This window comes from Tachypleus tridentatus, chromosome 8 (genome assembly GCF_004210375.1).
Source record: "Tachypleus tridentatus isolate NWPU-2018 chromosome 8, ASM421037v1, whole genome shotgun sequence".
NCBI lineage: Eukaryota > Metazoa > Arthropoda > Merostomata > Xiphosura > Limulidae > Tachypleus > Tachypleus tridentatus.
The window spans coordinates 17,291,261-17,318,892 of NC_134832.1; the positions used below are offsets into that span (position 1 = coordinate 17,291,261).

The window sequence follows — 27,632 nt, forward strand, 5'->3', positions numbered from 1 at the left end:
TGTGCAAAAGTTGATGCATTTATTAACAAAAACAAAGACTTTTGAAATTCTCGTGAAAACAACAATAAAAAACACATTATCTTTCACACAAGAACAAATGTTTCTTCCATCCAAATCGTAATGTCTGTTCACAAATACTTACTTACTTTAAACAGACTCGTACTAATATCTGTGAGCCGCTGAGTAACAGCTCCAATATAAATACATACATTGAGCTGTCTCCTAAAATAGGTTCTACTTCCGATTTCACCAGCTTTATTCACTTCTGCATCCGATCGACCAAAACCAACGAACACTTCCAATGTCTTCAATCTGTCTTCTAAAATACTAAATGAAAACCTCAACACAAACTTATCAGAAAAGGTTTTCTTCCTACACCTAAAACGTAGAAAGCATCGAAATAATTTCCCACCTAAAAGAATTTGCACGCAGATTAAGATTTCGAGAACTTTTTCACAATCAAACCACTGAGAGAAATAATTTTGGCTCAGATTATAGAAAAATCCTTCTGATCTCCATCAGCCAACAAAGAATCACATCTAGAGAGTTTTATCACTGTAGTCGAAAATGAAGTAATTCAAGTAACCTTACCCAGTAACACAAAACAGTCTCCTATTGTGAACATGCTGCTCTAATTTCAATGAAACATGAAAATGAAATTATTATTAAACCAGCTGGTAATGGCAGTACCATTGTAATTTAAGATAAGCTTACCGATAACTTAATAACCTAAACCATCGTATAAAGGTAGATTTAGTCCCCACGCCGAAATGTATCAAAATTATCGAAGACGTATTATGTAGCTTATAGAAAAGACAGAACATTAGTAGTGAAACTTTACAGTTGTTTTCACCTGAACACCCAGTTCCAGGTCGCTTTTACATGTTACCTAAACTACACAAACCCAACAGTCCTGGTTGTCCTATTATTTTTAATGCGGTAAGCCTACCGAAAACTTATCTGCTTACGTTGATCACCACATAAAAGATATCCCCCCACACACACGTTTGACATCGTACGTTAAAGACACGATACATTTTTTAACATGATCTTTGCCGGTAACAGCAACGGAAAACATTATTCTCTGTACTATGGATGTTTCTTTTCTCTACATAAACATTCCCAAGTCGAAGGCCTAAAAAGTCATAGAATCTTCTCTGCTAAAAGTGGACAAACCTACACTGAAATTATTAAAAACTCAGCTGAACTATTGCTTACGCTTAACGATTTTGAATTTAATAATTGGCTCTATTTAAAAAAAAAAAAAAAGGCATAACTGCAGGCACCAAGATGACGCCAAACCATGTCAACATTTTTATAGGAGACTGTTGGATAATCGCACAGACAAACCAACGTTTTGGATATACCACACTGATTACTTTTTTTCATTTAGATAGAAGACGAAGGTTCATTACTGTCATTTTATAGACATGCTAACACCTTCCACAGCTCTATTAAATTTACTCTAGAATACTACATTATCAAATAAGTTTTTACATGTAAACCAAACATTAAAAGGTGGTGATCTTCATACTAATTTTTGCGGAAACCAACGAATAAGCCACAATACTCACATAATACCAGTTGTCATTCTCTACGCACCTAATGCAAATACAATAACACATTCAATCAAGCACTTAGGTTAAAAACATATGGTCTAACAGTAAGAACTATGGTTGTCACATTAATCCTTTGAAACAGGCAATGACAGAAAGAGGTTATAAGCAAAAAAATATCACTAACAAATTAACACAGTTAACAATATACAACGTACATCTGCCTGACACAAATTCTTCTAGTGTTCCATCTATCATGTAAAACTAAAAAAACCTACCTCGAATACAAAACTTATTTCTTTCAACTCAATGATCGACTAAAATCCAGTTCTTTCCGAAATTTATGTCGTTTCTTTCAGAAAACAAAACAAAACAATAGCATTCACACTTAGTTCGCGTTAAAGTCGACAACACAGAGTGCAAGAACAATAGCAGGAGATGCTAAACCTGCAGGTTCATGCAGAAAACGGACAAAGCTTCCGACAAAGACAACCAGTCGCAGTTCAAAATCACTAAACAAATAACCCTCGCTACAAAAAAAAAAAAAACGTTATTTATTTAATCCAATATCGAAAATGAAATTTCCAATACATAAACCAAAACAACTACAGAGAAACGTTTAAATAACGATAAATCAAACCAAAACAACTACAGAGAAACGTTTAAATAACGATAAATCAAACCAAAACAACTACAGAGAAACGTTTAAATAACGATAAATCAAACCAAAACAACTACAGAGAAACGTTTAAATAACGATAAATCAAACCAAAACAACTACAGAGAAACGTTTAAATAACGATAAATCAAACCAAAACAACTACAGAGAAACGTTTAAATAACGATAAATCAAACCAAAACAACTACAGAGAAACGTTTAAATAACGATAAATCAAACCAAAACAAAGAACTTCCCGTGAAAAACACTTCAACGTTCCTAACACATTTTTGAAGACTGAACTGATGGACATAGAGACAAAATGTACACCTAACAAAAACAATAAATACAAAAGTTCACTGTTAAATGCTATAATGCCAAATGGCATCAATCTCAATCCCAGGATTGTATGTGTGAAAAGAGTTTCAAAACTAAATTCGTAATTAAACTTAGTTTATATTTCCAGTATTATTCAAGCTTCAGTTTCTCTATTAGTATTACTTTCTATATATTGCGTCACATTATAATTCCTCTATTTCCCACCATCTTTTGTCGTTAGTTGTCTTTATAAAAATTGGTTAACATTTCTTATAATCATTAGAAAAGTTGATAAAAGCAGTCACTGAGCAAGTCAGACGTGTTGATATCTCTTGCAACATGCTTTTTAAGACGAAACGTTCATCTACGCTGGCAGGCCGTTAATACCGCCGGTAATCGTCGACGGTCTACCGTCGAACCTCATGCCGCTTCAAGTCGCCACGTTGATCGCCCAAGCCAGGTCAGGAGCAACCATTGAACCGTCCAGGACCCGAATCTTACGCCGGGGCGGAATTCTCATCCAACCCGCCACTACCGCAGACCAAATTTATCTGTGCCAGCCATGGAACACCGAATTTAATGGAAGTTGTTCCCCTACCAAATGTCCAGTCAGTCTTTATTCAGTATTCCTCAGGGGCGTCGACCCATCAATTCAACCAAAAGAAATCAAACAAGCCACAGAACCTCAAATTCAGGCCAATGTATATGCTGTTCATCGATTTTTTTCTAAGAACACTAATCTTCCTACGTACTTCATGAAGATAGTGACAACGTCGAAGTACAGAGCTGATTGTATTTTACGTGACGGATGTTATTATCACATATTTCACTTTAGATCCGAACGCCCACATCGACAACCCTTCAAACAAAGCACCCAGACATCATAAACAACCAACGGACAACTTCCAACGAGAAACTACAAAAATACCGCCGAGTCCAGATCCAACTAGAAGAAACACGAACTCAGATACAGATAACTCGACTCAAAAGACGTCAATTCCCTCTGTTAGCAACACGCCAAGATTCAGCAGTCAAGAAAGAAAAGTGACAGATCATGCCAGACTTCAGTCCCAGTTCCACAGAATTCAACAACCAGCCAGACTCAAACCATTCACAAGATAACCATCGACGCGTCAGTTCAAACTGAAAAACAAACTACCTCCACGTAGAAAACTCAAACCAAATCACAAGAAGAAACAAAGCATCACAGACCAGCGAAGAACAACTCACCGACGAACAGCCAGTTGTTCCACCATCTAGACCACGTTTTTCACTTGCACCAATGGGCTTCAAGTGTGAAAAGTTCATGACGAAGTTACTACCTGATCCACAAGACCGCAGCTAGCAGTTTCCATGTATACCACCGTCACAGTCCATCAGCTTTTCTTTTTATTCCTGTGTTTCTTCTCAGCTACTTCCGGGCACGGTCTGGGTAGATTTTTTTCGGTGCTCAGGTCGTGAAAGTGGGTTTTCTCGGGGTACTCCCCCCCCCACAGCAAAATTTCTGGCATTAGTTTTGTAGGTCCCAGCCACATTCTTACATGATCCTGAAAACAGCCGTTAATCTTTTTATTCAGTTATAGTTTATCAAGTCATAGTTAATTTTAAATCAACCCGCCAGCCGCCATTGTACTCCGTCCTAGGTCTGGCTCACTTCACTTATGCCGCCCTCGTCCAGTTCTCCCGTCTTATCACTCTCAATTACCCCACTCCACCCTAAAAATGTCAAAATTAAACTGAAGGAAAAACCCATGAAATTTTAACAATTTCTCACGTGAGGGGGCGAAGAGGAACCACAACGTTCCTGAACACCCCAGTTGGAGAGAGAATTTTTCAGATTTCTCTCTCTAAACTAAACCCCTGTCACGTTAGTTGGCGTTTGTGTATAATCATTATCACACTTTAGACCTAACACCAACAACTCTGCCTTATTATTGGCTAGTTCTCAAGACTAACTCATACTGAACATTCGGTTTACGTGACGTCGACATCAATGCCAAGATACATTTCATTATTCATTATTCTCCTAGGAAAGAACACTCAACTTTTCGAAAGCGCTCGAATTTTGGGTCTCTTTTAAAAACCATTACAACTTTATGTGACCTTAACTTCTTAATCAGAATTTAAATACCTACATATTTTTTATCACTTACAGAAAAAATATGTACGTATTTATCAAAAGTCAATATCCACCGTAAGCTAAAAATATCTTGTAGCAATAATTCAAACCATCTAAAAGTTAGCCCCACTGACGTAATCAGCTAGTTATGTAGCAGAGGAAAATGCATCCGTTTTATAAATTTCTGAATTATTAACTGAAAATGTTATCGACTCTTTTAGCTATTATTAGTAAATATCTGCATAATATATCGTAACTATTACTTTGAATAGTTGTTTATTTTGGAATTCAATAGGGTAGTTTTTCTGCGAGTGAATTATTTGGGTCCCTAGTATTCAGTACAACTATACTTAATAATACTGTACTAGCCAATACTGCATTATTCCAAAACTTACACTTTCAATGAAACTTAACTTTGATCATCTTCATTCATGTCATCTAACTATTAGCTGAAATAAAGATTGGTAGTCATAAGAACAAGACTTCGGATATCCAATAATGTTGGAGTTGCTTTTTGTTTTGTTTTTCTGAAATATCAGTGCTACGATAAAAACGTCAGTATCAAATTTAAAAGCACTAAAGTTATTGTTTTTATTTAACATACATACTACTGATTTTGGAAGTTTTAATGATTGCTTCATATAGAGCCTAAGTATGTTATTTGTAACAATTTTGAAACCTCACCACTTTATTAGTTCTTGTAGCCAAATCCAGTCATACTTTATCTGAAGACTATGCATCTTTACAACAGCCCTAAAGCATTGGTGTTATTGCAAAAAAGTGTCACTGTAAGGACATCTTGTTCAAAGCACACCACTACTCCCTCCAGCATTCATTAACCAAATGGTTTCCTGAGCATGAAGATTTCAAAAGTCTAATCACACAAACCAACAAATACTAGTGAGACTTTATGTATAGGCTAGATTCTTTATAGTAGGTATCTGTGATTGTTAGCAATATATTTCAACAATAAATAAATAGCATATAATTAATTTGTTTGAAAATAATATATTAAAACAAGTCACACTTGTAAACAAATGTTTACTACACTGTTGGATATCATATTTGTATCCACATCTTTAAATAACTGTCTCTTTTTCATCAGTCTACACAGGGTGACTCAGTAACACACTTTAATAAAACTTATTTTTCATGCTGTGTTATCACAATCTAGTCTGTAATAATTTCACTTTAAAATCACCACTGTTGGTTACCACAGTTGTATTCAGTTTTAAATAATTCTCTATTTTTTCATCAAAGTTCACAAGGAGTGTTCAGTTACTTTAGAACACAACTGACATGATAAATTATTTCTTCTCTGTTATCATAACACAGTCTGTGTTAATTTCACTTTAGAAATAGCCAGTAAATGCTCTTTATGGATAAACTCACAGTCACCCACTGTAAATCTATCTACCCATTCATTTAAACTAACTCAAACTACATTTTGAATACATATTTAGAGCCATAGAGAAGCCTTAAATATTCCATACATTTCAAGATCTTATGATGCAATAATACTCAATTAAAAGAATGAGAAAACTTAGAAGGTTCTAGTAACGGGATGCAATAATAAACAACAGTAGTTCACAACAACTGAACTACACAACATATGATTCAGTTAAGTAAACAAACCTATGATAAATTATCACTTCTAAAAATAACTAAATTTAATATTCACACTATAGTTACACTGAAAAAGTCGTGTTTGTCTAACACTACTGCATCAATCAGCTTCACTGGCATATCTTCATATGGATTATCTTGGGCACTTGTTTCATTCTCAAGTTGCTTGAGGTATGTAACAGTTGAATGGCAGAATAATTGGAAGCCATATCTTGTTGCCCTTGTTTCATGATGGAGATCCTTCCTGGGTATGTGATGTGCTGCTCCCTGAGGTACAACGGCTAGTTTTTGCCACACACCTTTGTATTTGATGATTCTCACCTATTACAACTGGGTACAACTTGTTGCAGATCTCTGTGTTCCAGTTGTCCAATATTCTTTTGTTTTCCAATGTTATTAATAACAAAAGATATTGCTGTCTTGGAAATTGTGAATACATTGTTTTGATCTGGGTATATGAACATTTTGTGTTAGCAAGAGATGTTACATATCTTTCCCAAAATGAATTATACTACTTTCAACATAATTTCAAATTGTAGTTCTCATAAATACTATTTCATCACAACTTTATATCAGCTGTGGCTATCACATGACTTATGACATATTCAAAATCATGTTAATACAATGTGCTCAACCCTCTGAAGTGATATTTATTTTAAGTTTTCTATTTAGTACCACATAGTGAACTTCTCAAGATTTTATTTAATACATTTTTTCCTCTTAGTTACTAAAGGCTAATGTTTATGATTAATTGTGCATATAAATTAACCACAGTCTGGAGTTACTTTTAAAACTAATATATAGTAACCACCTAAGAATTTTTGTAAGAATCCAGTTATTACAGCAACATGATTTTTAACTGATATCTGGTGATTAAAAGACTGTTTTTAAGCCTTTTTTACTACAATAAATAACCAGAAATTAATTTGTTATTTGTTACCTACTGCAAGTATACAACTAGTATGTATGATTTTGAATTTCTTGTTAAATATTTTAGTTACCATCAATTGATTCTGATATTTTTGTAAATTATGATACAGTGATCAGAGATGAGTCTTCACATATTATTTGAATCATCATACCAAAGCTAAAGAAATATATTTTGTCAGCTATTATACAGAGACCAGAGACTGATTTTTCCATCTTTTGACCCAGCAGCTAAAAGCTGTGGATACCTTCCAATGGATGAAGTGGAAAACTGAAGTGCTTCAACACTTCCACCATGATAATCAAGTACTGCAAGAGGTTTCATTGTTTTCCAGGAAAATATACGGAGCCTCTGATCCCAACCACCTGTTGCTACAATTTTTCCATCTGAGCGTATAGCTACAGCAGATATACCAGGATTAGTCACCATAACCTTTTGTTTTATTTTAAGCTGATTAGGCTGAACTAACTCCCACAAAGACAAGGCTCTATCAGTAGAGCCACTGATTCCTTGACAGCGATAACAGTCATCAAAATCAAGACAAATAGCTGGTTCACTGTGACATTTCATTTCTGAGATAATCTTTCTATTTTTCCAATCCCACAGTGTAACAGAACCACTTTCATAGCCACATAAAAGTAGGTTCTTTCCTTCAAGCAAGGGTGTACTTAAAAGTTTCATACACATGCACATTCCAAATTTCTGGTTTTCATCTATGTTTTCTTGAATTGTAGCAACCTCCTGATTGGTTTCAACATCAAGAATTTTGACTTTTGTTGGGTCTTCATCAGGATATGCAAGGTACAGAGGTGAAGTATTACCTAGGCTACACTTACAAAAGCCAACACCAGGGGCAGCAACAGCTCCTGGAATATTCAATAAAATATGTTATTTCTTTTCATTACCTATTCACAACCAAATAATATTATAAAACTGATTTTCTTTTACTGAAATATTCATACATTAGAATAAACATTATTGTTTTTACCTGTAATTATTTTAAAAAATGGTACAATAATAAAAGAAGTAAATACAATTCCTCTTCTAATTTCATCACCAAGGATCAAGTAAAATGTTAAATATCCCAAATCTTTACACAATAAATAAACTGGAATCTTTTTCAGTCACTGAAAAATCACTTCTTGATACCCACTTCATATGGTGATGAGAACTAGATTTGTGCTGACAATGTTTACAGTATAGCAATAATGGTTAACTTCTATCTTTACAAACTTAAAATGCTATCAGTGTATCAGTAAGCATGCAAGTTTGGCTCACTAAGATACTGCCTAGTGACACATTTGTCCAATTCACTTATGATGGAAACTATTACTTGAATGGTTAGTTTGTCTTTGTTTTGTAATCCATGCCATTTTAAATGCCTGTTAATTGTCAATCTTTATTCCTCATATTGCATCATCTTACCACAAAGATGAGTTCCTAAAATTTAACAAGCTGTTCTAAATAATTATTTGATAATATTGAAGTTTTGATCTTAATAAGATCTTGAAAAAAAAAAAAAAGTAGGCTTATGTGTTAGTAACTTATTCTGAGATTGACAATATTAAAGTTATTTTGGAGCCTCACCACTTTATAACAGTTCATGTCACTGTATTCAATTATGGTCTATTCAATAAATGTGCATCTTGCTAAGTCTTGCAGAACAGCTTTCACTCGGAGACTCCATTCTATGATTGTAATGTAAAATGCACACCACTCTTCCCTGCAGACTTTCCATAGTTTATCTAGTGTATAAGGATGATGGTTTCCTAATGTCAATTTAAACAGCTCAATCACATGAGTGCTGCATTCAAACACTCAAGCCACAAATCTTTGTGACAAATACCATAAATACCTGTTTCATTCTCCAGCTGCTTGAGATATGTGACAGTTGAATAAATATGCCACAGAAGGAACTTGTATACATGTAACTTTTCACTTTTCCAAGACAGTGTTCTTGATTATGCTGCCACATTGTTGACTGGGACATAAATATGGTCTTTACAACTGACCTTGTGTTCATGAATTATCACCTGTTACAAAATGTTTGAGCACAACTTTTTGCAGGTATCTTTCTGGATGGTTCTTGTGTCATGTATTCATCCATATTCCTTTAATTTCCCATACCACTAAACAAGAAGAATGTCCCCACTTTGGAAATTCTAAATTCCAAAACTGAATATATCTTTATGATTGACTGTATAAATAATACATATCAGAAAAGATTGTTACACATACTTTCTAAAAGAGATTAATTTTCTGTGTCACCAAACTACCAACAAACCTCCAAATAATGTCTCTTTAAAAGGTATTTTCATTCTGAAATAATTTCAAAACTCACTGATAGTTTATATAGAAAGAATGAAACATTATACAAAAGCATGTACAAATACTGTCCTAAGCACCCACAGTATCTACACTAACATCACTTTCAAAAAATTACTGAACAATATCCTATACACAACCTGAATACATGTATTACCAGCTTTTATATAATAACCAAAACTATGTAAATATATTACTAAAATATGATAATTTTAAATGGGGTTTATTTAACAGTCTAGAAATCAGGAAAACATTATCACAGATAACTAAGAATCTGCCAACATTGTGAGCCCTCATTTTAATATTTCTTTAGATTTTCAGGAACTTATGTTTCAAACCTTTAAGAGTATCTTAATGCGTAGGTTAAATGAGCAAGACTTTCGAACTTTTTTTCTATTTCACTCATGAACAATTAATTATAAGTTTAATAATAACTGTTTATGAATGAATGCCATAATTCTAAAAGCTTATGAGTGAAAGAAAAGAATATGATGTAATGAAGTCACTTCTGCCACATCCAGTGTGAATAAGTATCCGAGTAATTTTGCCCAATACCAGGATTCACCATGCCGTTTATATCAATTTCATGAACACCAATTACTTTTAATGGTATGAACTGTAATTATTATCAATGTTATTTAAAAGTACTACTAAGGTACAGATTAATAACACTATTATTTATTTATCATTTACACCACAACTAAGGTGTATATTAATAACACTATCATTTATTTACCATTTTTAATACTCACTACTTACGATTATTTTGACTTAACTGTAGTTTCAGTCAGAATAATTGGTAAACCAGAATCTATTAGTTTCTGTTCTAAAGGGGGGTAAACTAACCAAATGAAAGTAAAATGCATTAGTAATTCTAAAAATTTATGACTGAAAGTAAAAAAGAATATCTAATAATATAAAACCAAGATACTTTTGTAGCTCATGCAAACAATTTATCTATAAATAAATATTTTAATTAACTAGCCTAAGTAAATTCATCATATTCTGAATTTTGAAATAAACCATATTTCATAACTATAGCACAATTTCCAACTTCTTTACATGGATCATTTGTTTCTTAAATACAACAAACTGTAAATTTGTTCCACACCAACAAGAGAGCAAAGTTCAAAAAATATTCAACTTATTTAACTCTTTTTATATTTTAAAATATAATAAGTTAATATAAAAACACAATAAATTTACATTCAACCATTTAAAAAAGGTATGAAATATAGCATTAGATTATTTTCTATTCTTTAAATAATGTGTGGTTTTTGAGGGAAATTGTAATTTGTCCATTAAAATATTTGGTGCATAATGTGCGCATGTGTTTGGGAGATTTCTTCAACTTTGTACATCATATAAAAATATTATGCAGAAATCTACATAATGTTTCTCCTTAAATTTACTTTAGTCTAAAATTCAAAACCTGGCCCAGCATGGCCAGATGAGTTAAGGCATTTGACTCGTAATCTGAAGGTCATGGGTTCAAACCCCCATCACACCAAACATGCTCACTCGTTCAGCCATGGGGGCATTATAATGTTTATGGTCAATCCCACTATTTGTTGGTAAAAGAGTAGCTCAAGAGTTGGCAGAGGATGGTGATGACTTGCTGCCTTCCCTCTAGTTTTACACTGCTAAATTAGGGACGGCTAGTGCAGATAGTCCTTGTGTAGCTTTGTGTGAAATAAAAAAAACAAACAATTCAAAGCCTGATTGCTTTACATATTTCATGTTATATTTTATAACAAATTTTCACCAAATATTCACAGGGTAAGAATAAAGTTATCAAAAATTCTGAAATTGTAGTAAACATTAATCATTTTTATTGCAAACTATAATTAAAATTCAATGTGTTAAACACATTTAGTAGTTGTTTCAATAACAGTAACTGTAAAGAGAAATGTTTACTCATGTCATCACATAAGATACAAATTTACATCTAGTGAGATGTATCACACTCTTTGCAAGATTTGTATTTAACAAACTGAGGTTTTAAGATCTCTCTTTTTTTTTTAGCTTTAAGATGTTTAAATGCAAGTACACCCCTGACAAATTTGTTTCTAGTACAATATAAGCTTAATTCTTTAGTGTTAAATATTACATATAACAGGTACATGATAAAATCATCGCTGGCACTATAGAGCAAAGTATTCATTTTCTTCTATTGCTCTTAAAAGTGTAGTATAATCACCCATGTAATGGATATTAATATATGTCGGCTGCTAAAACATCACGAAAATTTGACTCACCGAACTTTCATTCTTTATAAAATGTATCCAAGAAACAAGTCATATCAAACATATTTATTTAATGTTCTTCCATTATATATATTATGCTGATTAACTGTAATTAAGAATAATATAAACACACTTTAATTTTATTTATTAAGTCATCTGTTAATTAGGGCAGAGTTTTGGTTAGGTATGGAAGTGGATTTATGATGTATCAAAGTGAGGCTATTTACTATGGGAAATATTTTTCAGGGGTAGAAAACAACAATAGACTGGAAACAAGCCCAAAATAGTGGTCAAGACATCAACATGGTAAGCATTTAGAAAATTATGTAAATGTTCGAACAAAAACATTCAAGGGAAGCAAATTTGCATTTCTGAAATAAGTTGCAAGTGTGTTTTTTTATAGCAAAGCCAAATCATGCTATCTGCTGAAACCCCCAAGGGGAACCAAACCCCTGATTTTAGCATTGTAAATCTGTAACCTTACTGCTGTACTAGCAAGGGGCAAATTGCAAATGAATAAAAACATTGTTTGAAATTGTAATTGTTATTTTAGAATATTGATTTCTTCATTTTCATTTTTGAGAAGCAATATACTAGAACTTGTTAGTAATACACTCAAAATAGTACTGTTTGAAGTGATGCAAGACATTACATAAAGTCCAACAGGGCACAAACAAGGTGTAATGTAACCTCACATCGAAGGCCCAGGACATGTTTCCTCTCTGCCTTAAGATTCCATAAATTCAACACAGGAACTTCATTTTTAATTTTTCATGCTCACCTAAAAATTAATAGACAACCATGAGTCCATTTAAGCAAAAAGATATTACAGTACTGAATCAGCTTTGTAAGCTTTTAAGCATTGCTATAAAAAATTATATGATAGCACCGGTAGATTGTATTTTCTCAAAATATCTTGACATTTGATAAACAAAAAATGATTACACACAACAAACAAAATATTTTTTTTAAAGAAAAACTAGTAATGAATATTTTTTTCATAAATGTTAGTTACTGTTTGAAGAAATGTATTTAACATAACTTTTCTTTGGTAAATCCCATAAATTTCTCTGAACTTGAATAAGATTGTACTATTTGCAATAATCCCATGTTGTGGGGCAAATACATGCAAGTCATCTCACTGAATAATACAGATTTGAATAAAAAATCTATGATGTATTTTTCTTCTATAATAATAATAAAAAAAAAACATGTGCATTTAGAATTTAAACATGAAATTTAAACATTTACTGAAAATGGATAAGTGTCTAATCATTATGCAAGATAATTCTGCTGTCCAAATACTGTACGTATAGTGGTGCTTGTTACTAAACATGCAGCATGATATATACACTACTCAAGTCACACTAGTATTTGTCATAGAACAAGGTACCCAAGATAAATAAAACTAGATAAGTCGAACATGTGTGCTAGTAGCAAAATAGATTTCTAACCTGAAAATGAACATCACTTTTAAACTGATAAAACTACCAATTTTTACCCATCTTTTAATTAATATAATGACAAAAGAAAAATTATTTTGCTCATCTTTGTTTTACTCATAATTTAGAATTCATACATGATCACTATTTTAAATCTACAAGAGTAAAAGTCTGCATTTTTATAATTCAGTTCCAGTCTCATAATGATTAGATTTAGTTTTATTTGATCTCAAAACACCAAACAGCAAGTCATGAGATTTGCATGTGAATGCCTAATAAACAAAATTCCATTAAAAATAACACACAGTTTTTAATATCATTAAAGATATGTAAAATCTTTAATCTTTAATAAAAACAATAATTCTTCTAAAACAGAGTTTTATGTGTTTTTCTTTACTTGGCTATCACCTTATAAATCTTTAAGAATATAATAAAATTCCTTAAGTTCAGGGAAGAAAATAGGGGAAAAAATATGATGTCATGCTAACCTAAGTATGTGATGCAAATAGCTCTCTCATGTCCATGACATATTTTTTCCCCATATTCCCTACCAGGCTCAAAAAAATACTGCTTAGGTAAACTTTAAGTTTAGTTCTGGTGTGTTTTACACTTACAAAAAGTTACAGAAACATTGATAAGTATTATAAGATTGTTTTCACTAAAATATACTTTATAATAACAAATAGCAAACTCGAAATATAGCATTGTAGCACATAGGGTACCTATTGTATTTCAGCTGGCCGCTATTCAGTTCTGTGTCAATTACCTTCTGCTATATTTTGATATTTATCAAATCTCTTTTAAGTAACTTTAAAAACTAAGTGTAATTGTAAAGAAGCATTTGTTTGGTACTAGGAGCTAAACCTGATAATAGATTTTACTTACAAACACCTGCACATTTGTATTGTTGGATAAATAAAGAAAACCTTTAAAAACAGAAAATAACTGTATAGATAGCTAATATCAATCCTTCAGAAACAATGCAAGCAAGAGAGTAGGGATAGCATTTACATCATCTCTACATAACATCATGCAAATAACATCCCTAACTATCTTGTTTGCAATGTTTTTGAAGTATTGAAATTAGCCATCCATTTATTTCCTTTTTTAAAAATAGTTTTTCTTCAAATGTTTGCTTGTTTTTGTTCTTATATTGCAATGTTTCAATAGACACTGAAATAAATACAATGACATTCGAACTGTAATACTTGTTTATCGATTATTGTTTGGTAATTCCTATTTCACCATGCACTTAAGCTTTTTTAAAAGAACAGCAAATTTCTCTAAAAAGCTAAATACAAGCAGTAATTATAACATTGCTTATACTACAATTATAATTTTTTTTTAATTACTACTAGTTATTAATAATACTATAAATAAAAACAGATATTCCATTTTAAGCTATGTTGCTACAGTGAAATTGGTCAACACCATTGTTTTATTTTTGAGTTATCATGTAATAAAAAAACAACAAGAAATATGACTAAATCATTAAATATTGCTATAAAAGGAAACATCATATTGCAAAGTTTTGATGATCTGTTCAGGAGATATTTAAAATACCATTCTAATGAACAGTCTGAGCCATCCTTACATAGGTAGTGCTACTGTCTCTGCTTGGTATAGCTTACCAACATGGGACAGGACAGTGGATTTAACCTTTGCTGGAACCACAAAAAATTTAAAGCTCAAATGTAATACAGAATACAAGGACTTCATAATATAACAGCTGTACTTACTACTTTACAATGGATCTTACACAAAGTAAACAGTAGGACTAATGTCTATTTATGGAAATACAAAAGTGATATACATACAGGAATTGCACAATAAAGGAATCTAGATGGCAAATTAATTAACAATACAAAACATTATCACAGAAAATAGAAAACTGAATACCTTATGCTATGCATTACTATTCCATTTGTAAGCCCTTTGCTTAACACATGGCATTACAATATTATCATACTTATATATAACTTATCAATGTATAATAGTGGAATATTATTATATATGTTCTCTATATCATTCTACACAATTTTGTAAAGTTTTTTCATCACCTTTTGATATTCAGAAATTTAACAAACCTCTATAAATACAAAACCATGCTTATTAGGAATTTGTGCAGACCAAGCAATGGTTGTGAGTGATTTATCAGTTGCTTTATTGTTAAGATATAATTTTACAATGCTTGCAGAATTCTTGGAATAGTTTTCTTGCTGGAATACGAAGCTCTCACCTGAAGAGTCATGTTCATGAGGAAATGGTTGACATATTTTAATCTACCTCTGCTTGTCAGCAGTTAGAGTACCATCAATGTTGTGTAGCTCACCAACACCACTGACCAAGGTGCAGTCCCAAACACACTAATTCCCATCATGCCTCATTGTAGATGTTGTAAATTGACTATGATGCTACAATTTTTTTCTGCCATTGACAAACTTTTGTTGATTGTTGTGAAACAATTCAAACTTGAAATCATTATCTGTAAAATACACAAATCTTGAGCTTTGCTCATAACACTGCTTGCACACTAATGCCTAGTTTCACCTTTGGGTTCAATTACCTCTTCTCAGTAGCACTTTAATCTGTTACACATCCACTGGGGTAAAATTTTCTGGCTGGTTAGTCAAAATCAATCATAAGTTATTAACACATGACTACACACTACACATTTTCACATAATGACAGGGTAGAACTGCTGTAATATTTGAAATTTATACTCTTCTTTACTATTTTCATGATTATTTCTAACACTGTAAATTACAGTAAAATTTTGTTTGGCCAGATAGCTTTCATTAAACATTTCTCATACTAATGTTCAACTAAACATGTCTTGTCCTATTTTACAATTTAAAACATATCTGTATTTAACCGTATTATGTTTTATCAATGTTGATCCCTTCAACTTTTATACCATAATCATAGTTAATTTTAATATAAAAGTTTGACTAAATTTAGCAACAACCTTAAGTCCAAGTTTATACACTTGATGTGTAATAGTATCTACTACAATTGTTATCTCTAGTTTCATAGATGTTAACATTTTCTTAAATTGGAAATGTAATTGCCCTAATACCTCTGCTGACACTATAAATGTTTCTCAGTCTCCAGGGTTTCCACTCTTTGCCCATATGAGCATTGAGAATGCTTGCTCCAGTCTTTTATACCACAATCAAATGCTTCAAAAATTCTTATATTTTTAAATTTCTCAACCAACTTCAACACACTCTATTTGGATACTGTATATGAGGACCTCATCCCAATAATATAATCATTTTTTTTCGAGACATAAACCAGAAGTGGTGAAACAAGATGGGTGAGAGTCAACAGAGGTAAATATGCTCTTCACCTATAATTTAGTTCTATATCAACAGTAAAATAGAATATGAGTAATCCTCAGCATAGGTCACCTTCAACACCAAGCTTCCACAATTCAGAGCTGAAATTAAAAGTTGTGCTACCTGTATTCCACGTTGGTGGCTAGGGTTATTGGACTACAGTGTTACACACAGTAACACCTGTCCTAAGTGGAATTGCACAGAACCGAGTAAAATTCCCAGCTTAGACAGTGAATATGCATTTCCTTAATTATATATAATTCTTGAGTGGAACGTTATACTTGCTTGACTCAAGGGAAGTAAGATGTTTGTGAATAAAGTTATTATACTGTTTATGCTATATTTATTAGAATAAGAACAAAAACAGACATTCAAAATATACACAAGTACACAAAACCTTAATCAAATTTATTTGAAGAAAGTGTACAATTACAACTGTTTCGTTTTTTTAGTGGGCTTTATCATGAGGTTAAAAGAGAACGCTAATTCTATGGCCTTTGCACAAAGTTTATTTTCCCTCCTTCATTTTTGCATACAATTTGATAGCATTAACATGACTTAACACTTGCAATGAAGTAGGAATTTCTATTTCCTCATTATCTTTCCCATTTTGTTCATCTTCTAAATCTCTCACACTGTCACCATCTTGTGATTATATTACAGATGTTAAATCAATTTCATCAGTTTCTGTTAAAAAATTTTTTGTCAATGTTCACAAAACTTTCTGCATTCACAGAATCATCTGCATCAATCTTCTCGATCAGAGTTTGGATTTCACTAGAATCATCATAACAAACACCTTCCTTCACAACCTCTGCCATTATCAAGAATAAATCTACAGTTGTGAAAGCGCTTTATTACACATTCATCTTTTATGCATTTGAATGAATGGCTTAAAAATGCAATTGCATCTAACACGTCCGTTTTCATGGTCATTTCAGATGCTCTCTTACGGCCGTCCATGTTTGCAATAATATACTGAACTATCAATTTTCTGTATTTCAATTGTTTACACTGTATAATTCCATTATCTCGTGGCTGTAGAACTGATGTTGTAAATGGAGGCAGAAAGACTAAACAAACATTTGAAAGTTGAACTTTTGGGTGACAAACTGCATTATCTAGGAAAAGTGGAATATTCCTATTTCCTTATTCCCTAACCATAAATTCATCAATAGGTTACATGCACATTTAATAGCTTTTTTTTAAAAAAATGATGGTATTAAGTAAATTTTCCCTTAATTTTAAAATTAGGGAACATAGGAATTTATTTTTTTTCATGAGAATTATTTAGAAGAATAGAATTTTGCACTTAAAAGACAAATATATTTCTACAAATCATGGATCTAATTTAACTGTAAAAATAATGATGACAGACAAAAGAACAGAATATATTTAACCAATACTTACTGTAACAAAATGTCCGAGAATTTATTAATATTTAAAATAATTATTAATTAAACAATTTATTAATATTTAAAGAAATTATTAATTAAATAAAAAATTAATATTTAATCAAAAACACTTTTTCCACCTTACTGAGGTTCTAATCCCACTTGTTGATAGATGAGGTAGGTGAAAGATAGTTTCCCATCCATGTTATGCAGGTTCTGCCATATAGATGGCCTTTTATAAGAGAAATCTTAAGTTAATGCTGCAAAATTTTGATATTTCCAGCTTGTACAGGTTTCTGCCCTTTGTAGTTTCTGGCTTAGACAGGTTTTATTTTGTGTGTGTGTGTGTGTGTGTGTACACACACACACACACACACTCTGATAGGATCCCAACCTCTAGTCACAGAGTGATGCATTTCACACCACCAGAACCACAATGAGAAAGAAAGCAACATCTAAGTAAACAAACTTTCTCCTCCACCTGAAGAAGTCCAAAAGACAACACCCCAGGCTCAGAATGATGGGATCGTGTATGCTATACTCAACAAAAGGAACACAACTAATCTGGTATGGGATTATGAACATTCATCCTCAATCCACAATCAAGTGAACAAGGAGTATTCTGCCCGGCCCTGAAATTATGGAGCAGACATGGAACGTGTGCTCAGTCAATGACCTAGGATGGAACCACTTCTCATTCAGCATTATGAGGAGAGAGTGTACCACCTTCCATGAACAATATATGAGACCTACATTGATTAAAGAGAAGGGCCATGCATTCCCCAAACAGGTAGCTTCATGTAGCATCTGAATCAGAATTATGAATAGACTCTGGTACCAAAATATCCAGGGACCCTAGTAGAAGGGCCCTCAACTTTGCCATCTTCTCCAAGGGTGAATGAACACACTCAAACCAAACACTCAAGGAAAAGTCTGTACACTATTACAGCAATTGAAAATGAGAGGTGGTAAGGACTCCTAAGCTCCATTAGTAGAACCTGGGAGAAAGTAAAATGCACTTGGGAGCCCTGAGGAACAGTGCTTTAAAAACTGTACAACAGATGAACCAAATTCCCTTCATTTTTAAAAGCAAACTGATCTCAATTTATTCAACCTGAAGATTGGTAGGAATATGCAAGATCCTCTTTAGCTATACACATGACTGTTCTTGAATGGTGGTCCATAATGATGTAATACCATCTGGTAGGTGCCTAGACTGTCTTACGGTGCTTAGTGCAGCCTGTAATAATTGTGGTGAAAGTGACTGCTAGTGCACAACTGAGAAGAGAAGACAACACTTCCCACAAAGTAAAATCCAATGGGGGGGATCCTGTAAATGAGAGTGCATGATTGAAGAAAATACTCACCTCTGGTTAAAGTCTAACAGACATGGTCAAAATAGCTAAACATAGTAATCAAAAACCCTCAGAAGAGGATATTACCAAATTATGTAAGTAGTGAGACAGGAAAGTATTAGGAATAATCCACATACCAATATATATGCAAAAACGGCTCGTTTTAGTTGAGAAAATATTTTACATAAAAGAGCGAACAACATTTTGACCTTCTTCAGTCATCATCAGGTTCGCCGAAGAAGGTCGAAGCGTTGTTCGCTCTTCTATGTAAAATATTTTCTCAACCCAAACGAGCCGTTTTTGCATATATATTTCTCTACAAGTGGGTTTTCTCGACATCACTGATTATTAATCCACGTACCAGCCCACACAATGTCTTCCATAGGGAAATTTAACCAGGTGGCTAATGAGATAGAAATATGATGAATCTGATGAAATATAGCATGCAAAGGATTCCTCTCCTGTAACAATAATCTGTTATAGGTTGTGTGAAACAATTTACAAAGCCACATTGTGAGGGTAATAGGAAATAAGTCATGGGGATTAGAAAGATCCTAATGAATGAACAGCTGGTTCCTAGTACCTTGAAGCGCCCCAGTGGCTCAGCAGTATGTCTGCTAACTTACAATGCTAGAAACCAGGTTTCGATACCCGTGGTGGGCAGAGCACAGATAGCCCATTGTGTAGCTTTGTGCTTAATTCAAAACAACAACTTAGTACCTTGAAATGAGTTAGTACATGCTACACAACACTTGAGGGCCATGACAGAACATAACAAATGATTGGAATCGTAATGGTCATAAAGGTGAAAAAGATCTTTCCACTACCCTGGCTGCCAGAGTCTGGGGAAGAAGAAGCCAATCAGGGCATGAAAACAAAGGTCTCAAGAATGTGTGCCTTCTTGACAAGAAACCTGAAATACAATCATGTAATGTATCATGACATTTTTTCTCCTCAAGAGAGACCTTGAACCATTCCCCAGTATGCTGTAAGGAAATCCAGAACACTTATACGAGAGTAGACTATTCATGTACTCTGGAACTTACTTCTGAGTAATGCAACATGATGATCCAAAGGATCAGAATGCATGATATATTGATCATGTATTGACTACTGAATAGACCTCATATGTGCCCATTGCAAAGGAATTAAAGGCTTGAGGAATGCCCACATCTACAAAAGAGGGAGAGAACCACCCATGTAGTAGAAGCAGTAGACAGAAGTAAAAGCCTCATGGGTTGGTTAAGCATTGTTTAAGTATTGAAAAACACACCCAAATGGGCAAGATATTGAGTAGATGACAAAAAAGATTTCTCCAATCTGATAAGGCAAACTGCTTTTGTGGCTTCTGAAAGAAGAACATGAAAGTGTTGTTCTGCTAAATGACAGGATGAAGCCAATCATTTATATAATGATATGTATACAGGCTCAAGGAATGTAAGTGATGAGAAGAAGGTTGAATAACTCTGTAGAAGACATATGGTGCTGATGTAAGACCAAAAGGAAAAGACCAGAACTGTAGCACCTGATACTTGTGCACAAACGTGAAAAACAACCTGGAAGATTTCTGCTATGGGAATAGGGAGATAAGCATTGGTAACATCAAACTTAATTATACAGAGCCCCAGTGTCATTATAGGGTAAGAAAATATTCCATTGTGAAGTGCAGAGGATCTAAGCATTGGTTGATTCAAGATAGATTAATGATTTGACACCAAACTCCCATCTTCTTGGTTGCCACTTATAAATGAAAATGAAATCACACAAAACATGGAACTGACCATCTACTGTCTTTTTTTGACTAACCACTCTCTTATGGCCTGGGAATGGAGCTCCACTCACCATGAGAGTAAGTCAAACTTGAGAAACTGTTTAAAATGATCACAGGTTCCAATCTAGACCCAAACAGGTCCAAAAATAGGTCCATCTGTTGATAATCTAAATAGGCCTCCTTCTGGCAGTAATAAGCCAAAATATGGTGATCCAATAAATGAGAAACATGTATATATAGTTATTCCATCATGTAATTTAGCAGAAAATCTCCCAGCATGTACAACAATATCAGGAAAAGGAGGAAAAGCCAAGCAGTCCCTTGCCATAGATTTTACTATCAAGAATTGAGTGAAATGCAATAGAAGAGACCTCAAAAAAATCACAAACCCAAATAACCAACTGAAGGGCTTGAGATGGCTGCTCAAAATGATTCTCTATTGAGGTTGACCTAATAAAAGAAGTGGCTGGAAAAAGTTAAATCTAAAATCTCACCATGTGTTCCCATATCATTTGCAAAAGCTGCATCAGAGCCACCTAGAGACACACCTTCATTCCACATACATATCTCTATCTCATAACAGATCATATCATTGGCAGCTTTAACTTGAAGTGACCCCTACCCTTGCTATTGACAAACACTAGATAGCAGAGGTAAAAGAGAGAAGGTCTGGTTGATCTCTGTAGTAGAACAATTCACCTGAGAATTCATACCTTGTCGGTAATTTTTATTTTTTTTGTTAACTAATGTATAGATATAAACAAAAGGATAACCACAGGAATACGGACCACATTCAAATTCATAATGTAAATAGTGACTAATCACAACCCACATATTGAAAGAAACCCATAAAGAATGCTTTGTCAAGAAAAAACGTGATTACATTATCAGGATGAGGTGCTTATACACAGTACCTGTATAGAGGGAACATGAAAGTTGGTGAAGAAATTTACAAATTAGAATTTTTCTGAGGTTTTGAGGGTGGTATAAAAGATTAGAGCAAGCTTTCTCAATGCTTAGATGGGGGGCAAATAGTGGAAACCCTGGAGGTTGAGAAATTGCCATTGTGTCACCAAATAGTACATGTTTTAGAAAGATCATTTTACCTTAAAACATGTTTTAACATCAATTGCACTGTTCCTCCCCCATCTAGTGGGAAATTGTTCAGATGTGTTAGATGAAATAGCCCAATAAAGTGATGAAAAAAATCTATGGTAAACATTACACTGACAAGTTACAATTACATGATTTTAATTTAATTAAAGATCAGTCCATATAACCTTGAGAATATAAAATAATGTGTAGCATTAAGTACTAAACATTTACACATTAAATGTGATATAACTAGTGTGCTGGTATTACTGAAATTTTAGTTAAATTGTTAAATGCCAATCTCTTATCAGTTTTCTGTACTATAATCATCTACTATTCTGTTGTCTTTGTCTAGACAAGACTCCATACCTTGATAAAGGTACAAACAGTAAAACAAATAACACAAGAAAAAAACATTATTCAAAGAGAAGTTAAGTGTTGAAAAGAATGAATACTTACTTGTAACTTTCCAATTACTTTCATCTTTTATCCAAAACTTCACAGAATCAGCTCGTTCCTGAGTAATAACTGTGTTACCATAGCAACCAGTCCAAATAATTTCTTTACCATTAGAAGAAGACAGTTTAAACTCAGGTCTATTTATCTAAAGAAATGATAATTTCAAAAGATTAATATTGATTGCTTCTATTCAAAAGTTCCCTTTATATACCTTTCAGACATAAGAAATAAAATAAACATTTCTTTAGCGAGCAGAATTATACAAGTTTGTAGCTTTTAAATCATACTGTACCTGTGCTGATAGTTTTAACATTTATTTTACTTGAAACATGTCACATGTTACTGTAGGGCCTGGCATGATCTAATGGTTAGTGTTAAAATCACAATCTGATAATCATGAGTTCAAACCCCCATCTTCAAATATGCACATCCTATATGGTTGGCAACTGACCCATGCACTAGTGTGTAAAAAATCTTAGTTTACAAAAATATCAGCTCACCTTAATCTAGTTAGGATTAAGGTTGTAACAAAATATATTATCATAAAAGCCTCACTTGTTCAACCTATGAAGCTTCATGTTGGGTAGTTTTACATGTTGCTACGCTGGTACTTGTTGCTCTTACATTTGTACTTTTTTTACACTAACTGTGTTCCTAAGAAATAAAGGCAGTTGCATGCAATTTCTGCACAGTACCTTAATTGTATCTACTGATTTTTTGTATATTCTACTGGACTATTATCTCAGAATTTCAATACTATACTTATTTTAGTATTTTTGATACCTAATTTGATAGCTGTTAGATATCCTAATTTCATTACTAAAAGTTATTTTTAATGTAAAACTGTGACTAAACTTAGTGTCATTAAAAGTAACTGAATACCATATTAAATAAGGCATGCAGCAAGAGAAGAAATAAAAAAATTATTTTTCTAAATTATCCTGAAAATCAAATTTATTTTCTCAAAAATCACATTCAGATTCCAAAAGTTCAAAATAAAAGTGCTTTTATTCTTGTGCACATAGTCTTTCACATATGTAAGAGCATTTAGCAGACACTGATGTTAGAACTATGTTTAAGCATCACTTATTTTTCTCATAATGCTTTTCTTTAATGTTATAAACTTGCAAACTAATATATATACAACTTTACTGTTTTACATATGGAACATCCATATAAATACTCAATGTTGTTCATATTAAAAAATTTTCAAAATGTTTGAAAAAGCTAAGATCAAATAGTTAACTAAATATGAAGGTATTTTTAGGGCACTGCTCTATAAGCCAAACAAACCTGACAAAAAGAAATCCTAGTTGGAAACTTTAAACACAAAACATAGAAACAGCATAGAGCTGATATTTGTTTCAAGAGTAAAAGAATACTGACTAAAAATTAAAACTCATAACACACAATATGTTTGAAAAAGTACCTTGCAAAAGAAGTCTACCACAAAAATTATTTTTCTACAGCTTTTGCCCTCAGACAGAAGTTAACAACTACAAATACAAGAAAAAACATTTTGGAAATTTTATTTTACATATGTGTGAACAAAGAGAAAAGGGACATATAACAAAAATATAAGTAATTTAGCTACAAAAAAACCTAAGGTGTAGTTAATCTAAGTGTCAATATTTGAATACCAACTGCTGCTGGCACTGAACTTTAACCTAGAATTTACAAGGCTTGTTTTGCTAACCAAACCAGAGGTGTTGCACCCTAAACTAGAGTCTAGGAAGCTCAGTTTGTTAAGATAGACAGGAAGCACATGTACAGCTGAGTTAGGTCTTAGAAATAAATTTACCTTGCAATTTTTTTTTTGTGAACAGTTCTATTATAAACTTCTGATTACCAATAATTACATCTTTTAAATAAATATTTCACAATTCTTTCTTTCAGCCTAAAATAATAATTACTAAAACAACTTTAACACATTTATATTTTACCAACTATAAAGAACTGTAACACATTTCACAATTTTAGTAATAATTGGTTGTTTTGTTTCATTCTGGGTACAATTTATGAACAAATAAACTAAGCTGTCATTTTTTATTTGAAAAGAAACACAAAGAACCTGATGTTTCACTAAATAAGGCTTAAGACTGACAAGGAAAGTATCAATACTTAACAACACTAAAGTAGTTTAGTGAAACATTGTATGACTTGTATTTCCATTTATTGTACTATTTTCGTGTACAAGTTATTTCAATCTAATTATTTAAAACCTTTTCATCTCTTCATGCATGTACCTTCAAATTCCACAAGAACAGCTCTCCATGTGAACTTCCCGATACCAAATTAACATTTTCAATTGTTTCTACAAAGTTCACTGTAATTACTGACCCCTTGTGCCCCCTCAACACATACACAGGATCAGGTGAAGGCTTGGTCATGTCAAGACAATGTCCTAATGAAAACAATTAACTTCATCAGTTCACACTTACACAAACTTCCATGTGGACATGCAAAAGTATGCTTTCTAGTTGAAAGAAATAAACTGTATAAAAACATTTCTTGGGTGAAATATTCAATCCTAATTTAAAAAGAGGCAAACTTAACAATGTCTAAAATTAATCATTAAATCAATACAACATTCGTCATAATTAATTTGAATAAGTATTGGCCAACGAGCATCTCGTAAAATTTATATTACCTCACTTCATACAGAGCTGTGCTCAAACTCTTTACATCAGAAATCACTGACTCTGTAATCTTTTCCACAAATCAATCTTTTTTTTTTCCCAACAGTTAATCAAAACTGGGTAAATGTAACCTTAGGCTTAAACACTTTTAATGTAAAATAATCATTTACTTTTCAACTCCAATTATTTATTCACAAAACCATGCATGTTTCATGATTCAAAGCTAATATGTACAAAGACAAAATTATTTCACATGCTGCAGACTCACCTAGCCATTATATTTAGCACCATCAGTATTATTTTCAAACAATAAAAACAAGAACATTTCTTTCATATTCACTTACCCCATACATACAACCTTACCTTTTCCATACTGAAGCGTGGCTAAAAGATTTCTAAATTAACACAAACCAGCAGAACACAAACTAAACCATCAGCTCATCCCAATATGCTGTTATCAATGGTATATTTTGATGTTTTACAAATTAACTGCTTCCAATATCACTAATGTACATAATAAATAACAGCATTTTCAAATGTTATTTATAATGTTTAACCAGTCACAAAACAGATCATTTATGAATATCAAGTCAATTTATTTAGTTTTAACATTCTAAGTCTTCCAAAACAACTATTTGAATAACATCTACTGTAATACTTTATTCTAATAAGAGATTTATTAAAACCTTCAATAAGTTAACACTCTTATAATTCTGATAACTATTTTCCCAATTAGTCTCCAGGTGATCTCTAGAAACAGATTTTATAATAGAAAGGTTGTAGTTTATAATTTTAGTAAAGTCACTATGGTTGTCTACTGCTATTCCAAACTTTTAATTAGTAAGTAGAAGAAAATGACAGGAAGACTTCTGATTTGGAGGTCACTAATCACTGCTACAAGAAATCAAAACAAAAACATTGTGAAGGTTAAAAAATAAACATGGGCATGTTTGTTACATACATGCAAAGGTGGATTCAGATGCTATCACACCAGGCAAAAGCCTGGTAAGCCACAGGGATGATAACCTGGTTATACTGTCCCAGTGCTATTGACTAACCTACTGTACCTCTCTAGGCATTTAAATATATCATCCTGATTTTTCAGTGTTTTCTCAAGTCATTTTAAGCTCCCAAACTGTCCCTATGTATAGGTTTAGAATAAAGCCATTTAGATCTAATTTCCAAATAAAAATGCAAGAAATACAACACATGGAGGTTATTTACTTCTTACCCATCTTAATGTTCTTTTAAAGTATCTCAAGCATCTGTAGGCCATGAGAGAAGGTAAAGTGGAAATAAACTGAAGCAAGCTCCTCTAGGAAGCCTCAGTTTGGTAGCTAGCCAAAAAATGCTAAGAGGTATCACACATCAAATCTATTTTGTCAAAGTATGAGACAATGAAATTTCAGCAGAGATGTGAAGTTATGAGCTATGAAATATCAACTACATTAATTCATTCAAATTTTCAACTTACAGTTACAACTCAATGTATCATAGTCTGCTACTATAGATTTAGCTTCTTTCAGCTTGTATCATGCTTTGTCACTTATTTTAGTTTGTGCTCAGTGTCACCTTAGGCTTAACTACTTCCAGGTTGTACATCAACATAATATTTACTTCAGTTTATAACCAATTGTCACCTTTTACCATTCTAAATTTAGGTTCTTTCAGCTGTGTCAGCTTTTCTAATGGCCCACTAACACTTGTGAACCCTTACATTTAGAAACAACAGGAAGCTAGACTAGGCAACCAGTAACTGATTTCCATGCACTGAGTAGTTTTTTCCAATTAGATGGCAGTGTGTTAGTTTAATACTTTTAGTTAGCGAAGAGTAGCTAGTAGTTGCCTATTATGCCAAGCATTCTGCTACAATGCAACATATTCTAAAGTAAAAAAATAAAACGAAATATTACAATATATTTTATAAAGCTAAATAGTTTTATTATTCATGGATTTGCCACTTCTCCAAAGTTTTTGAAAAACTTGAAAAAGACAAAATAAGTTTCAGATCATAATCTACCAAAGTTCTAATATTACCCAATTATTAATTTATATTAATTAATTCAAAGTGAACTGTTGGACTCAAAAGTGAGATTTCACTTTCCGTTTAAATAAGTTACTTTGTTAGCCTAACTTAGTAACTATAGTTAGTTACTGAAAAGTAAATCCAAACCACAACCTGTAACTGGGAGCACAAAGTGTCTCCTAACGAAAAAAACAACAATTTTAGTGCTATACGGGTGTTATTCTTACTAATATTAAACTGTCTTTTATGCACCACGTACAACAGAAATTAACCTTCAATGATTTAACAAAACATAGTTTCCATATCAAGTGTTTGATGACTTCACTAACCTCGTTAG

The 27,632-nt window shown here is 32.7% G+C and overlaps 1 protein-coding gene across 5 annotated transcripts; it reads right to left on the reverse strand.

The window, feature by feature from the left end:
• LOC143258596 (guanine nucleotide-binding protein subunit beta-like protein 1) lies at positions 1-27,632 on the reverse strand. 5 transcript variants are annotated; one of them, XM_076517783.1, is made up of 5 exons: positions 27,449-27,621; positions 26,501-26,606; positions 24,877-25,034; positions 22,631-22,775; positions 1-8,071 (listed from the first exon to the last, which is right to left on the reverse strand). In XM_076517783.1, exons 2-5 carry the CDS (start codon positions 26,502-26,504, stop codon positions 7,383-7,385), a joined length of 996 nt encoding a protein of 331 aa, XP_076373898.1. In that variant the 5' UTR covers positions 26,505-26,606; positions 27,449-27,621; the 3' UTR covers positions 1-7,382. The 5 variants fall into 5 exon arrangements, with proteins under 5 accessions (XP_076373898.1, XP_076373900.1, XP_076373902.1 ...); XM_076517785.1 differs by lacking the exon at positions 26,501-26,606 and having other exon boundaries at positions 27,449-27,632; XM_076517787.1 differs by lacking the exon at positions 26,501-26,606 and having other exon boundaries at positions 27,523-27,621.